Raw genomic sequence first — 17,072 nt, 5'->3', positions numbered from 1 at the left:
TTCTTCTTCAAATACTAGTATTTTCTTCAATCCTTGAGCTAAAACTAATCTGCACAATCCTCTTTGCTTCAAAGCCGCCTTCCTATTGTACAGTACCCTCAAAAGAAGGGTTTCCCAAATTACCCCCATCTCCTCTTCTGCCCTACCCCAATCACACCCTCCTATCTGTACATGCCTGTAGGAATCTACCCAGCACTATTTTGACAAGCACAGAAAGCCAAACCGTGCAGGAGGAAGCGCTACATGATGGCAGTGAAATGAGTCAAGGAGTTGCCGATTACCCTCAATTTCCTGAACTTCAAACAGTGTGTCCTTACTAAAAACCGATTACATGATTATTTTGGTGAAACAACTGCCTCATCTTTCAAATTATCTGTGGACCTAAGACTCTTGTAACTATCTCTGAAGTTGACAGGAAGCTGCTAATGGCATTTAATACAGGAATCTGTATGAACACACGCATATCACTGGATCTATCTGCTTCTCCTTGTTGATGCTCAGTTTTATATTTAAACTTTTCAATCTACATGTACGAACACTTGTGACTGATCACTTTTCGAGGTTAGAATTATGTAACCATAGATCAGATATTTCATTGGCAGGGCCTTAAGAGTCAAACAAGATCCAAATCCCAAGGCTTAACACAGAGTACGAGGTAGGGTGAACGACCCAGTGGTCAACACGGTTTGTGACTTGCAAAGGGACGGTCAAGGGTTCACATCTCACTGTTGGAGCTGTGCAATAGACTTCAAAGGCAAGGCACTGCTTTCACCTGCTTCACGCGAAAGCACAGCATGGGCACTTGTATTCTCTGGAATAATTTGTGAACAAGCAGGCAAATCTAGGGGAGCATACCTTTTTCTCTTTTTTTTGGTCAGGCCCGGGACGCGACTGACGCACAAGCCTGATGGACCGTATCAGACCAATGCAAATTCAAACTTCTTGTCCCAGCAGATTCAAAAGAACGCGCTACCGAGGATGGCAACTCATCCAATCGTCTTCTGTTTCATTATTTTCATATTGCACAAACATTTAAGGGCATAAACAACCATTCAACATCTGTTTAGCACTAAGGATGTACTAATAAAGCCAGCTGAACTCTGAGAAATCTGTTCTGTTTAGATTGCAAAGCAGAAATATCTAGCCCTCTGTTCAAGCAAATTGAGTAGTACTTTTAAAACAATGTTTTTGATAGGCGACCGCTCAGCGTCAGATGTGATGTTCAATTCAGTTACAGTTCCTAGGTTCATTCTTGAAGGAAATTTACAATATCCTTGTTCAAGCCTCTTTTCACCCTTTCATGGACATGACACTCCGTCACTGACATTTAGACATTGACTGTTTTGCATTTCAGCTGGCTGTAAGGCAGAAATAAGGCCTCGCTTGCAGAAATGTGGCCAAGGAGTTTTTTCTGTTGGCAGAACCAAACAGAGGCCACTCTAAGGAACAACAAAAAGTGCCTTTGAGCCGGACTGACTCCCTTGAAGACTGTGACTGCATGACTTGACTCATCCAACAGCTGTTGCCAAATGTCCATCTGCTGGCTGCTCAGCCTGTGTCTAATAATGCCCAGGATCACGAAAGTTTAAGTTTCGCCTTGCCCAAAAAATCAGATGGCCCGCATTTCAGGCAAAACACTGCGGGCAAACTGTTGACAAGGGGATTTGGAGGCAGAAATGTTGCGCGATTTCACCCACATGATTAAGATTTGGAGGTACACAGCTACGTATCTTCCCAGAAAGACCTGGATTTCTTTCTACTGTGCAAGGGTGCTGCACTCTGCGGGCTGAAAAGATGTCCAAATCCAGTGGCAGGAACTATCCCGGGTACAGCAGCGTAGCAAGGTCATTTTGATTGGGAGGGGGGAGGGAGGGCAGGGAGTAAGTATGAAAAAAAAAGGCACTTAGCATTTTGATTTGAGGAAAAAAAAGGAGGGGGAATTTCAACATGATCTTTTGATAGCCGCTGTAGTGCAGTTGAAAGCAGACAGTCTCATGTAACATAACCGCACTACCTGTATTCCTGACGTTCGTGAGACGTTAGTACTGGGGCCAATTTCATAGAGCTGCTTAAGCACAAAACAATATACATCACATGGAGTTTTGGCTGGTTACCTGATTTATCAAACAAGGTTTTCTTGTGCTTAAGGGCATGGATGGGGGAAGGGCACTTAGGGGAAAATGGGGCACTTGCTTTAAGGCTAAGCTAATTTGAAAAATTGAATATCTGAATAATCAATCGAATATTTGGTTGTACCACATTCCCATTTAAAGCAAAAACAAAGTATACATGTTTATAGTCAAAGAACTTACTGTTACACATGGGCATTCAGCTGCTTTCTCATGTAAGTGTATTTGCAAGACCTGACAGACAGACTGAGATTGACTCTAGCACATGGACTTCATATAAAAAGATCCTTAATAAACCCACAGGGGTCATTGAAGCCACTGGGCGACCATCTTACCGAGCCGAATATAAAGGTGCATCAATACAAAAGTCGCTCACCTTGTAAAAACAAGGGTTAAATGTGCCAAAATGGCATTCCCTGTGACCACATCTCAGCTGATTTTTCTCTGCTGCTGAACACACTAGCCCAAACTCCCTAGGTATTTTTGTTAGGATAATTTGTTGGATTTGGATACACAGAAGACTAACTGGCTTTAAAGGGCTTATCAGTTGAATGTTTACTTAGGGACATGCTTTGTGAGACTTTCTGCTTCTCTTAAGTGTATGAATACTGTTTGGCATCCCCTTTTGGTCAGTATTGTTGAGAAGAGACTTTTTTATACACTGAAAATGTTACATGCTTTCCTTGACACATGGGAGGTACTATTTGCTCTCGTGTCATCAAGGGAAGACACTGTTTATTTTGAGGGGTTTTCTCTCTAAATTGGGAGCCCAAATTTGCTCACTGACAGTATTTGTGAGAAAACTTTGCTCATGAGAGGTGCTCATGAGACAATCGCAAAAGAACAGGAAACTTAAGACAGCGAACTACCTGAAGTTTGGTAAATCTCGGTGCTAAAATGCGGCGTCTATGAGGTTGTGGCAATAACGTTTCTTCCTAAAATGACACTACAGTCATACTAATGTTAATGTTAGCAAGACTGCACAGGCAAAAATATGGATGCAGGCCACAAAGGGCACAGTAGGGGGCCGGGTACGCACCTTGCTGGATGACCCAAGAGGTGAAATGGACCATGGTGCTGGTCAGGTTGGCCAGCACCACGAAGACTGCCAACACGATAGTTGCATCATTGATGTGGGCTTCCAACGTCTTCAGCAGGACCTCGATGCCACTCTCTCTGACGGGGGCCTGTGACAGATGTGCGGCAAACAAGGTATACTGAGTTCCAGGAAGTAGCAACAAACATCACTTGAGTTGATTATCCTCCTGAAAATTTATTTCCTGGAACCTGAACACGGGTGGAGTTTCTAGCTGAATTTCATTTGGAAGTTTGCCAAAATTCTGAACATTCCTGTTTGCACTGAACACTCCATAATGAAGCATCAGGTGTTATCAATGGGAATTAAGTGTATTCATATTTGGAACATATTGGCGGCACTCACAAGTTGGTATGCAAACACAGACCCCTGTTCCCAGTTGGGAATATGCATTGTTGTAACAAGGGACAGAACACGTTCCCAATTGGAACAAGAATTGTTTTCGTCTTAACGTTCTTTGGCATTCCAACTTTTGAAACACCATCATAGCAACTCATACAAATAGGGCCTTCCAGGTAAACTTAGACTCAAATCAAGCCTCACATGAATGACATAGACTAGGTTCATCATGAACAAAATAGTACTGCAGTTTTCTCTGTTACATGGGCAGAATTTTGTACATGACCCATTCTTGGGTGTGCCTTGAGATTCTGAAAACGATAAGTAAGAAATTCTCTTTGGAACTAAGTGGCATCCGTGCATTAATGTGATCTGTCAACTCAATATGAGTCAGACTTTACATTCCTGAGGTGTGTCAATTTCATAAGCGACACTTGATTTGGATTCTTGTTTGAAGGTTTATGTTCATCAGTTTCAAAGACGTTCATTTCACTTTGGCAATCTTGCAAACTCCAGTTCTGGAACTGATCTCTGCCACGTAACATGTTGATTCTGATTGTGCTTAATATGAAGCTCTTTTCCGGAGAAAGAGGATTTAGGAACGACCATGACTTCTTGTGCTGGAAAATGTGGTAACCAACTTGTTTTGCCATCACAACCTTGGAATATCTATGATGTTTTCGGTAGAGACTTTCCTGAATTTTCCTCCAAATTCTCCACTGTGCAGGAAACTCTCTACACTTACTCTTTCATGTCAGAATTTTAATTTCTAGAAACAACTATCGCAATATAACAAAACAGTGGACTACTGTGACATGTAACATTTCTCAAAACCCTTGAGGACGCATGGTACTCTTACCTTCATATCTGGTATAAAGATACCACAGTGTCCCAAACCCGGGCCCCATTTCTTAATGATGCCAAGCTGAAGACACTGCTTACCGGATTTTTTCCAGTAACCAAAAACAGCTGGGAGAACTGGTTACAACCACGTCAATGAATCCACGACAGTTTGGGTGGTAACCTACATGTACTTCTGCTTACCATACATTTTCTGCTCTTTATTCCCGTGCTAAACTTCGATCAGCGACCCTACGTCAACCAGTGATTGAGCTTGCTTGGTACCTAGGATACATCTTATGCATTTGTGACCAATCAAAATTAATCAGCCGTTGGCACAGTCACTGATCGACAAGCTTTCCATCCCTTTCCCCTCTCTATCAGTCTGTGGTAATGCTGTAAAAAATCACCTTTTGCAATGGCGTGGGTTTGAATTTGGCTAGCGGCTCCAGCACCTGGCAACCGCACAGCTGGATCTCGGCCGAGCCGACGTGGACCGTCATGGTGCCCAGCACCGTGGCGGCGACCTTGAGGTCAACGAGGGTTGGCAGGTCGTGTGGCCTCAGCTGACTCAGCAGGCGGACCCACAGGATGTTGTGCTCCACGGGGACCTATAGGAGGAAGGATAGGAAGCACGAGACAAGAGGGGATCTGATGAAAGAGAGGGATGCTCAGTGCCTGGTGACTGCAAATAATTTGGGAGGGCAGCGAACAACAATATGATTCATACAATGCATAAGATTATAATTTTCGGCTTCAAGTACATGCAGTAGTGAAAAACTAGCCCCTCAGAGAGAAATTTGGACTCAAGCATTAGTTAACTATTCTGAAGATCAACAAGGGAGGCTCCTTTTACTTACTGCACATGTAACGAGTAAAGACAATCATTTTTTTAAAAACAACTCGGCCACATACTGACCACAGATTGTGAGACATCCGATTTCATCAATCCAAACCAATACACATCACATTATTTAATCTAAAGAGAACTGATCCTGAGCTCAGAAATGCATACATGTTCATTTTCAAGCACGCACTGAGTGTGCCATCCACTGGGTCAAAACGTCAAAATACCATGACACCACATAATTTCCCAGAGAGCAACCACCATTGAAGTAGGCAAGTATTTTGTCAGCGACCATACATTATACGTTGTAAACTAGATGACCATTCATGACGAGGCTTGTGGGTCCTCCAATGTATTTTTGAAGGACAATCAAAAGAGGCAGAGGACATCCTCTTTTTTTTGCTTCTACAAGCAAATTTAGTGCTCACTAACCTCTTATTTATCATAAGATCAGCTCCTAGCCACCAGACAGGCAAGCATCATCGGAAGACTTATTTTATTAAATCATCATTCGAATCCATATCAGCAATTTGTTTTCCTTCATATAATTAACTAATTAAAACAGGTCTGTGAAAATATCTGTTATTGTCCTTGTTAACAGTATCAATCTTCTCACCACAGTCATTTGACTTTACGAAACTCAAATGAGTGGTTTTCGATTATTTTGTTTATTTCAAACTTCACTGAAGACTTCCCCAAACACAGGTTCCATTTTGCTGTCAGACATTTTGACACCCTTTCCCCGGGAACAAAGTTTCAAAACTTCCGTTTTTATTCTGCACAGAACAGAGAATATGTAAGAAATACCACACCTAACTAATTCCCAAAGCTGATGTGCAGGATGTTAAAGAGAGAGAGATAAAAAAGATGGAAAAAGTCCTTGTACATGTACGTCTGTGTGACCATTTATGGCAGTCCTTAAAGCTCGCTTTGAAAGACACGGGCCAAAAAGTGAACTGTAATTTCCTCTCTCCTCAGAGTCACATCTTAAAATACACCTTGCCAACTAGGTCACAAGGGTAGCCCTTCCTCCTACATATTACAAAATCTCCCCCTTCCCATGGGTTACTTGCTGTCAGTGAAATCCAGAAAACTGGGGGGGGGGCTGCAAACCCACCAGATGGCATCTTTAAAGGGGAAAAAGTCACTACACTGTTATATGAAGAAAGAAAACATCTGTATCAAGGTCACACCTGGGTTAGGGCGGTGACGGTCTTCACATTACTTTTAATTTAATCTCCCTCCGAGAAAGGATGCAGACAGGGTAAAATATTTCATTCAAATTGGGGGATGAGCTCCCGGGACAACTAGAAACATGTGGAGGGTGGAACTTTTGGGGAATTAGCAACAAATTGTACAAGTCTCATGAGACTAAAATGCTACATAAAACAAAGGTACAACCCTGGGAAATCTTAGGCCTCAGAGTAAGATGAGAACCTTGATTTCACTACCCACAGTTTGAAAGACTATTTTCTGACATTCAAGGTCTAGATTTACAAAAAAATGAGAGGGTATGAGAAGTTAAATAAGTTGTACTTCATCAAGCTTTTGTGGGAAATATAATGCACTTAAAATTCTTCAGAGCTACGTGTAGGTAAAGGCTACCTAAGCCCACAATCTGCATGTACACATACTGTACTTCATTTGAAAGCTTATAAAACAATTTTTTTTTTCAAAACTGCCTTCATGGCTAAGATAACTTCAGCCAAATGAATCAAAGTGGCTCGGACAGCTCACAAAAGCATCCGCAGGCTGGTTGAAAAAAACAGGGTGATCGCGGGCCTGCGGCAGATCTAGCCAAGTGACAGAGAACCCGCTGGTAACTTGCAGGTAATCCGTTGTCAGGAAGTGAATATTTACGGCAATCGGCAGGCGCTGCAGGCTTTTTCTCTGTGTGTCTTGACACAAGCTGTGTGACATTTGGGACTGCACGGACGTGTGCAATCACTGACAGTATGCCCGATTAAAGTACCTCACGACATCAATTTTTACCCCAACCAATTGAACAGACAAAGAATGCAGATGGCAGAATTTCAGAACAGTTGCTCATGATAAACTGTACGGTACATTGTACCTGTATACGGACCTGTGATGATAGGATAGCTTTTTGTTGAAGGAACTTGGCTGGGATGAATTTTATTACACTGGAGGAATATTAGATGGTTTGTAAAATACTTTAATGGCCTAGAATACAGGGGTTATAACAATGTAATGCCTGACATATACATGTACAGTGGCAGCTTACATGTATGTGTACATGTACAGAAGCTTGATAAAGACTGCGGCATGTCCACTTTTTCTAGGATAATGCATTTTTTTGGGTCAAGAGAATAGAAATATGAAAATAGAATTGCGCATCTGTTTTGAGTGTGAAAGTCCGGAACTGATAACTAGAAGGTGGTTTATAAATCAGAGTTTTTTTGTTTTTTTTTTACACCCAAGCCACGTCATTCTTGAAATAAATCAATCAAGAGCTTGTTAGAGTCTGAACACAATGTACATGTATTGTATAGTACATGTAGGTAACTATGAGTAGGCCCTAAACAGATTGCTGTAGCGGTATACATCTGCAGAATTGTTTAATTTTTAAGTTAGTTTTTCTGGGTTTTCCACAGATTTTTCCAAGATTTCTTGGCAATCTGTACAAGTCTCCCATTGTTTCCAATGGAATTTTTCCGTAGATTTTTATTGAGTTTCAGAAGTCTCCATGAACATTTCCACAATTCTCCTTTGAGTTTTCCACTGAGGGTTTCCGTGGCATTTTCCCCAGATTTCCATGGGATTTTCCACTGGTTTTGCCTGGGGTCATAGATGTGGCTGTCAGCTTCATTGCTCCGTACAGCAAATTAGCACCCTGGTAATCTTTGGCATCACATCATATCCAGTGTGTTAATAATACAGCCCAGACCAGCCAACACACAGCAGGGCTGTACTTTTTTAAGGAACAGGAAATTTAATCAATGATACAAGAGCTGAGAATTCCCCGCAGGATGGGCCAGGGTTGCAGATCTGAACTGTAGCACCCCCATTCCTTGCAGAGACTAAATGTCCCTGCTACTAAATTTGATTTGAAAGAAAAAAACACAACAAACTCATGCATACATGTAGGTGTACATGTATGCGAATTCTGGTGCAAGCAGCCCCTACTGAGCGAGACCCACTGATTTTCAATTTGCTTGAGACTTAAAGGAATTGTTAGGACAGAAAACAAGTTGAGGCTCTCTGATCCAAATGTCAAAAGTTGTCGGGTGGCTCAGAGATTTCAGCCCCTTCCTCTTACTCAGAGAAGGGGTATGTGTCATCGCCAAGTGGCAGAAGCAATCAATGCGCTGTACAGCTTGTTATAATATCACTCTCAACAACAGAGCCAGTGCTGTATGTACAGAGTATTTTGCTCTGCATTCAATCAAAAATTTACAGGCTGTGAGCTGGACCAAGAGAGGGCACAATTTTCTTAGCAATGGAGGCTCCTTTGGTCAGAACTGCACTTCGATGGTTCATGAACGACTATACAGTGGTTACGGTAGAACTGCTACTGGTACCAACAAAATGAATACTCCTGACCAATGTGGCTCTTTTCAACCGATGAAGGGGGCGCTCTTGCTCGAGGCAGAATACAGTAACAAAGAATCAGCGTATACCATGCGTACAGACGTGGTTGAAAGCTTAAATGCGAGTTTAGGCTGTTAGCGCTGAAGTACAAGTTCTAATACTCAGTTGATTAACTTACCAATCATTCTGTGGCTGTACATGCAAATTTACTTTATTTTCATAAACCTATAAATAAGCACGATATAAATAAAGAGGAGTAAATGTAAATCAAGTTCTTTATTACTCAGCTATAGAAAGAAATGATTTCCAGGAAGAGATTAAGTCAGGAAACGTTTAATTGAACACACATATACACATGCCAAGTGTACTATTGATTACAACTGTACTCTTTGGGACAAATGCCCAAGTTAAAGATACACACATGTACCAGTACATGTAGACGGGTCCATTTGCAAGCATCCAAAAATCAACCAAATTACGCACTGTTAAAATTAAAGGTGGCTTAATGATACATGTATGTACTGGTACAAATGACAATAACATTCTATGAAGTCAAATATTTTCTGGCATAGCGTCATTTTGAAGAAAATGATAAATGAAACGTCTGTGCATACTGCCCCCGTGCATTCTACAATGTAAGTTGCAGTGGGTGAATCTGTGGAGTGAAATAAGTTCACTGGGCATGGTAATGTTGACAATCCCCTGGGTTTGACATCACAAAAGAATAACTGGCTGAGTGAGAATCAGCCCCAAACGTGGATTTCAAGAATGCGTCAAGAGAAGGCACATTTCAAAACGCGACACTGGTTGAAGAGGCACATGTACCCGGTACATATTTAACGCACACGCACCGCATGCGCTCAAGCCTGAAGCCACCATAGTAATGACTTCTAATTCTGGTTACCACATTACCGTAGTCTATTTAGCGTGACCCCACGGTGTGTACAGGTTAATTGCTGCCTCACACCTTGACATTCAAAGATTGCCTGCTTTGGGTTAACGAAGAGCTGTTGCGGAGGGGATCTGAAATAACTTGCAGTCAGACCTGGGTCTCCAGGCTCAAGTCTTGGAGTCCCATCAGTGATATCAGTGGGGCATGTATCCTGCAATTTGACACTCTCACAGATGCTTCCCCCTGCTGTACTCAAAAACAGATGGGGGGTGGCACACAACTTACATGTACTAAGGCTTTGTAACGCCTGAGGTATTTTCCAGGGAAAAGTTTGGGTTTTCTTTTTAGAAAATTTGCATGTGTTTTCTGAGATAAGAACATACATTTACATGTATATACATACATGTATGCCAAGATATATTCCTTTCAAAATGCAATGTTTCTGAATTCCTGAAAAGACGTTTGGTATCAATCATTTTAAGTCAAGTACGGTAATAAACACGATGTTCGGAGAATTCCTGCTAACAGTTGTGTGATGCTTTACTAATTACCAGTAACTGACATCCTTACATCTATTGACTACAGTGACAAAAAAAATCCAAGGATGATGAGCATTTTATTTCTATGCCATGCTGAAGTACACGTATATGCGATTCCAAAAACTTTTAACTTTCAAATATCAAAGCTCTAGGGCAGTGGTAAAAATTCAATCGATTAAAAAGAATATTGAAATATTGATTGTGAGCCAGGGTCTGCCTTCTTTCACCGTGTTCGCTCAAGCGTGGGCCGAGAATAATAGCTGAAAAGCGGGCTGAGGATCTCAATTTTTTCGGCGAAGGGGTTAAAGGACTCTGAGAAAGATTCTACCAGGATCAGGCTGTCTATCTTTTTCAATTTGTACAAATTTATGTTAGTTCACTGTAGCCAGAAAGCAGTTTCCAATGGTACTATTGATTGAATGGAAGGTTGAATATTCAAATTTTTAGCTACTCGAATCGACTCAGCCGTACTGAACTCCCCATATGCTAGAGTAATTACATTAGACAGATTGTGGAAGTACATCCACTTATTGCTGCCAATGTTTTGGGAACAGTGGATAATCAAATAATCCACACGGAGTATGAAGTACAATCACAGTTCGGTTCAAGCTTTACTTGAAATGTTCCAAGCTGTTTCCGGATGTGTTGGAGCCTAAAATGTACACAGAAGAATGGCTATGGAAAGTGTTGGTAACAATATGGTACATGTATAATATAGTGTAAGCAGTACTGTACATACATGTCAACATACATGTACATGTACCCAAAGTGAATAGCTTTTGAGGTATGAATGTATCCCACAAATGATGGTGCAGCACCTGCCAATTTAAACAATAATGCTGAGTGGTTCCATGAAACAATACCAAACAATGCATCTACCATACACGTACATGCATAACAGCCGGAAATGAAGATTCATCAGTACTTTGAAAACAAAAAAAAACATGGAGGTCTTTTACATGAGCGGCTGATCACTCAACCACACCATGTGTAAACGTCGACTGTGTCATGGGCCCATGAAACTGGTACAGTGCATTTTTCCCCGCCCTCAATCGTGTCACCCCACTTTTCTCAGCGAACAGACCCTTTACGCCTATCATAGCAACCAGTTTCCCATTCTCCTTTTGCAAACGCTGGCCTGATTCCCCACAGCATCTGCTGTCAAGCTGACAGGACTTCCGCGCAGGTACGGTAGCGACGTTAGGGGAGTGATGCCACAAGATACTGCAAAAAGCTAGCTGGGTTCAGTGCTGGCAATCCATGGAGTGACTTGTCTCCATGCCTGCATGCAGTTGCCCTATCCCTCTCAATGCACACTCCTTCAAACAGCAAATCTGTTCAAGTTGTGAAGCCTTACCAGGGTTTGATCGATTAGATCATGCCGCTTCCACCGTTAAATTTACCATACGTACGCATGTGAATGCAGCTACATTCCTTCTGGGTCAGGGTCAAAGCCAAGTGTCAAGATAAACACCATACCCTGCATGATTCTCACGAGAACTTAGCAGCAAGGTAAAAGCACAGTGACATGCATGTACATACAATTTAGAGATGGCTGCAAGATACAGTATGTCAGACAAGAGATTTGTTACTGGTATTGTTGATCTGATCCCACATGACCCCACATGACCCCACAAGACCAATTGAAGACCTCCAGTCTGAATTCAACTCACATACTATTCACAGGAATGACAAAAGCATTCCTTTGCCACACCGTTCATCTTCTTGCTTATGACTGGTCTCATGGTGGTCTCGACTACACCATCGATTGCTACAGTAGTTAAGGCTTGTTCATACTTGTGTAAAACAGGACAGGAGCACAACTTTATGACATCACATCATAATTTTGTTCTAACAAGTCCTAAATGTTGAACACATTTCACCTCCACCGAATTTGGCTGCAATGGTTTTGTGACGTCAAATCTACTCTGCTTTTGTATTCACCAGAAGTGTGAAGCGGCCTTTACTGGGTAATTGTGGTACAGCTGTGTCAAATTACTAGAGTGCTAAATTCTCATTCTCCGCACAGCGAAATTTGACACCATCCTGGGCGTAGACATTTTGAATACAAATGTGTGCAATGCGCATCAGGTACTGATAAGATCTAGTTTTTGAAAAAAATTATGGCAGAGTTTATCTACAGCACATACATGTACGTGCTTTCATTTACATTGTTTGTGCATAGCAAAATGAAACATTCATTTAATGATCATAAATGTAGGTTATTTGCATAAAATATCGGCTTTGTTGACGCAAGGTATAAGAATACAGATGCAGATATGCAAATAGCCATACAAGAGCCATACAAAATTTTGACTTTTTCATAGGTTTGTGCACAAACATGGATGCGCCAGGCAGGCATCACTCTGAGCATGAGTCAGTGTGTGAGCAGATTTTGTTCGGGGACTTACCGGTGAAAACATGAGCAGATCCAGCAGCACCTTGATGACTGCCTTGGGGCAATGCCTCTCCCTGGCCACCGTGCTATTTTCATTGTCGTTGCTGCCAAACAGCTCAGGGCGCTCTTCTCTGTCTTGCTCCTCGTTCAGCTCGGCAATGAAATTTCTCAGGATGTTGGTGTCATTCTCGCTGACCTCCTGAGAGGACGACCAAAAAAAAAGAAAAGAAAAAAAATCCAATCCAACAATTTCTGCAACAGCTTCGGGAAGTACAATGAAAAATGTTGGTAAGTTTACTCTGGAATGCTGAGGGTTCATCTAATATAGTACACCAACCTTTCAGCTGAGAAAAACTTCAGATATTTTGTAACAGACAGGCTGGCCTGAATCACAGTCAGACATTTTGAATCACTTTTCATACAGGTAGTTGTCCACCTAAATTTGACATTTGTTTGAGTATGCAAAAAAAACCCTGTTCATTTTTACATTTTTGTAAACTCAGTGCCATGATTAATAGTTAACAAGAAGCAATATTAAAACTTGCTCTCATGACAGCTGGAATACGCACATTTTAAAAAGTAAATAGTACGGCCTGCCAACCAACAGCTGGCTCGGGTGTGAGTAAATATTTCGCAAATATTGAAAATATTTCATATGTAATTTGAGTTGAATTGGACGAATATTCTACCCAGATATTGTAATTCATTTTGCTGCTAACATTAATATTGTTCCTGCTGGTTGAAGTCAATGCCAGCTCATTATAATGTACATCTTGTGTAATACTTTATTTCACTTTAATGAAGTTTGTTCTTTTATAGGGTATCATCCACTTTGTGGTGAAAGAACTTACTGGCAAGTTAAAGCAAAAGGCTGGCGGACGACTGTACAATCCAGCAAAATCTAATTATGCGCGCTCTGCACCAGAAGTGCTTAACCCTGCATGCACAGGCAGAGAGTGGCCTCAAACAGATGACATTTCAATGTAGAAATGCACTATCTCTTGGTGGGGCACAGAGTTCAAACATGTACCGGTGGCAGGAGTCAGGACTGGGTTGACTGGGGTCACTTGGGTTGACTGAGTGGTTTGAATCGGTAAGGACAAGCATGTTGGAGAACTTGGAGCTCAAAGCCTGACTTTGATATTCAACATGTCATTCTGTCTTGATTCTCAGTTTTGAACCCACACTGGGTAGTCAACTACTCAGACCACACTGTCTTGCGTCTGAGGCTTGATTCCATGAGTTGTAATTGAGTCAATCATGTCAGTCAACTACAAATCCATCACAACTCCAACTGAGAGTCAAATCACAGCTAGTGATGGATGAAAAGTAACAAAGGAATACCTTTGTTGCAGTTCTTCTAAACAGCTCTTTCACTTGACCTGGGAATGGATGATTTTGGAAATAACTGATGGCTTGTGGTGGCATGATTATGTCCCCTGCTGAACCAATTCATTTTTTTCCCCTGGCAATAGCTGTGTTTATTGCAAACCCGAACCAGATATGTACCTGCACTGCCTTGTAGACTTGGTCCACTGTGGCCGGGTCCAAAATGCCCCCTAGATGAGCAAACAGCTGTCGTGTCAGGTAAGATGCCGCTAAGCTTGCAATCTGTCAAAATGAACCAAAAGAAAACAGAAGAAAAAAAGTGGGACGCTGCGTATTTAAAATTCACCACGGAACTCATGGAGAATAAGTTGCATGAACTTCACTTTGTGCGACCTGATATTTAACTATGGGTTGCTCAATATTCAAAATTAAAAGTCTAAACCACAGTGAAAAAAAAAACCATCAAAGCTGACAGTCGAATTCCAATCTCACATTAGTTCAAACTTTTCCGTGTAAGCACAACACAATTAGAAATTGATTCTAGATTAAAGCAACATGCTATTTATTCAACCAATATTTATTGCGACATGTACATTTGTACATGTACGAAAGTGAAAATGATGACCATGGTTTCACGCAGTCAATGTACATTGTACATAGGTGTGAGCAGGCCTTCCCCTGTGTGTGGTCCCCGTCCCCTGGTGACAATACCTGCGCACATGCACATGTAGTACCCTATGCACAGCCAACAGCATTAATTTTTGGTTTCCACACCCGGTTACATGTATTAAATAACAATGACTTTGAATCTTCGGTTCAAGCGGGCAAGTAACAGGCAATATGCCCTGGGATTTGAAGCACAATGAACTCCCCATTTGAGCCAAAAATTGACCAAGAACCAGGAGTCACATCAACTCTACTCTCCGGAAATATCGTACACTGTACCTTAAAAATGGTCATGCACATCCAGGATCCTGCATGAAATGCAATCATTTAAACTACCACCAAATTACATGTACTTCTCCACAAATGTTGAATCACTCCTCAAACTTTGTCTGACTGATGACTGCCCTACGTGGTTCACCCCATTGCTACTGCTAGGATAACACACTGGCTATAAATGGAAGGCTGTCGCTTAAGATGGTGAATCATGCCCTCAAACTCAAAACTTCCAATTTCTGTCTCTCTGAAAAAAGTCTGCGTGTATGCATGTTTGAATATAACTAGCATAAAAACTGGCCATTTACGGAAGGTCTCCACGAAGAAAGAAGCATGTCCCTTCAAGTATGCTTTTTTTAGGAAATTCTGTCGGCGTCTGACACACATTTGTGTCAACTTTTGGCTGTTCCTGCCAGTCGCATCCTGGCAAGCCAGTCCCGAGAGTGGCAACCAGTTGAATCATACCCACATCCAAGGAATCGGCAAAGAGCTAGGGTTATCGGTGTCAGACATCCATGTACGCACGCATGCAACGTGAACGTCAAGAAGTTTAAGAACAGGGCACACGATGGTGGGGGGGGGAATATGCTAGACTATGCAGGAGACAGGAGAAGGCTGTGTTATTTCAAATACATGCCTTTATGCTATTATTTTCAGATTTTTGACCATTAAACACTGACTCGTCAAAAAAGCACCTTGCTGTTGACTCCTCAAACTACCGATAGTTGGAACTTCAAGGAAAGGGGGGGGAGGGAGGGATAAACATAATCCTACCCTTCGCCATGCATAACCTCTAGGCCCATAAAGCAAATGGTGAATCAAGAAAATTAATGGTCTGGCTCTGCCTTGAAAGCAGTTTCTTATGAAATTCTCCATGGACTAGCTTGAGTTCTATTGTGTGTCAACAAAAGATCTATGTGAAGTTGCATGTACATGCTCATGGTTTTGGACGTTACATACATGTACATGGATACCAGTACATGTACAGGTATGAAGGATATACATTTTTTCCGGAGTCAGTTTCTTTCCTGTGAACTGCAAAACACAAAGATACCGACAATAAGCACTTTCTCAACATCTGCATCGTACGATCTGTGTTACAAGTACTGAACTTTTACGTTCGAATTACAGCCTACTTGTGCTGACCAAGATGACAGTGTGCTGAGAATAAACAGATAAACTGAGGTGGCTATTGACGTATCAAATGTGCTGGAGAATGAAACCGGTTGTAGCCATGCTAGGGGGAGATTTCCCACAGAGTTGGTTGTTTCCTGGTACTCCGCTGAGCTCATTTCCTGTTACTTGTGCTTTGTAATGTACCATGCCTGAACGTGTAGATGCGCTGTCACAGCACGGCTGGTGTGTTTAAAATCAGGTTTTTAGAAGCAATGATGAAATCATCTGCTTAATATTCTCAACTTGGGTTGTAAGGCAAATCGATTTCACTTTTCATTTCATTTTATTTTTTTCAGCGACAGGACAAAAATCACTTTGGTTGGAAACCACACCTTCAATGTATTTCAAGAGGCCATTTTAAAGTACTATGAATGCAGAGAATGGAAAGTACGAGCTCTGTACTGCACTGTACTGCACAAATCTAAACTTTTCAATGCAAACAACCAAAAGGTTAAATGAATTCACTGTATGTGTATAACACTGGACGAAGATACATGTACAAAGTGCACAGGGCAACGGTCATTTCTCCTTGTTTCGGACAGGTCGGTGACCCTACTCAATAACAGGAAAGAGTAAAGGTTATCCCGGGAGGTGAAATTGGAGGAGGTTGCCGGGACAAAGATGGATCACTGGACAGTATGGGAAGGAAACAATTTAAATGCAGCTTTATTTTAAGGTTGGAGTACTGCAGGGGAGTCACTCACCTGTGCACATTATCCAAGCAAAACTTGTAATTGACACTTTAAACTTCAACACAATCTTGACAGTAAAGTTCTCAAACATTGTCAAACAAGCAATTCCATCTTCAGAAGTTTGTGTTGGATGAATAAGAGCAATGGTTTCTTGTATTTAGTTCTTACATCTTGAGAGCATTTTCCCAACCAATCAAGGCCTTCTATCCTTCTTTGAGGCCTTTACTTTATCAACAGCTTTCTGAATCAAAAATAAGTCTGGCAAACCCAGAAATTACAACCTAATTCTCAATTTTGGATCCTG

The 17,072-nt window shown here is 41.6% G+C and overlaps 1 protein-coding gene across 4 annotated transcripts in view; it reads right to left on the bottom strand.

Moving 5' to 3' along the window:
- The window catches only part of LOC110974179 (uncharacterized), a 43,071-nt gene that overhangs the window by 19,086 nt on the left and 6,913 nt on the right, over window positions 1-17,072 (bottom strand). For all 4 annotated transcript variants that reach the window (XM_087135556.1, XM_022225619.2, XM_022225620.2 and 1 more), the window contains 4 exons: window positions 14,142-14,243; window positions 12,646-12,831; window positions 4,815-5,015; window positions 3,169-3,316 (listed from right to left, as the gene is read on the bottom strand). In XM_087135556.1, the coding sequence (XP_086991682.1) occupies window positions 3,169-3,316; window positions 4,815-5,015; window positions 12,646-12,831; window positions 14,142-14,243 (637 nt within the window). The remainder of the gene's footprint in view (window positions 1-3,168; window positions 3,317-4,814; window positions 5,016-12,645; window positions 12,832-14,141; window positions 14,244-17,072) is intronic.

The sequence above is a fragment of the Acanthaster planci genome, linkage group LG04 (genome assembly GCF_054643075.1).
Source record: "Acanthaster planci isolate LZ-2023a linkage group LG04, COTS_SCS, whole genome shotgun sequence".
Classification (NCBI taxonomy): domain Eukaryota; kingdom Metazoa; phylum Echinodermata; class Asteroidea; order Valvatida; family Acanthasteridae; genus Acanthaster; species Acanthaster planci.
The sequence above is the reverse complement of the archived record's forward strand: the minus strand, read 5'-3'. Positions and strand labels throughout refer to the sequence as shown.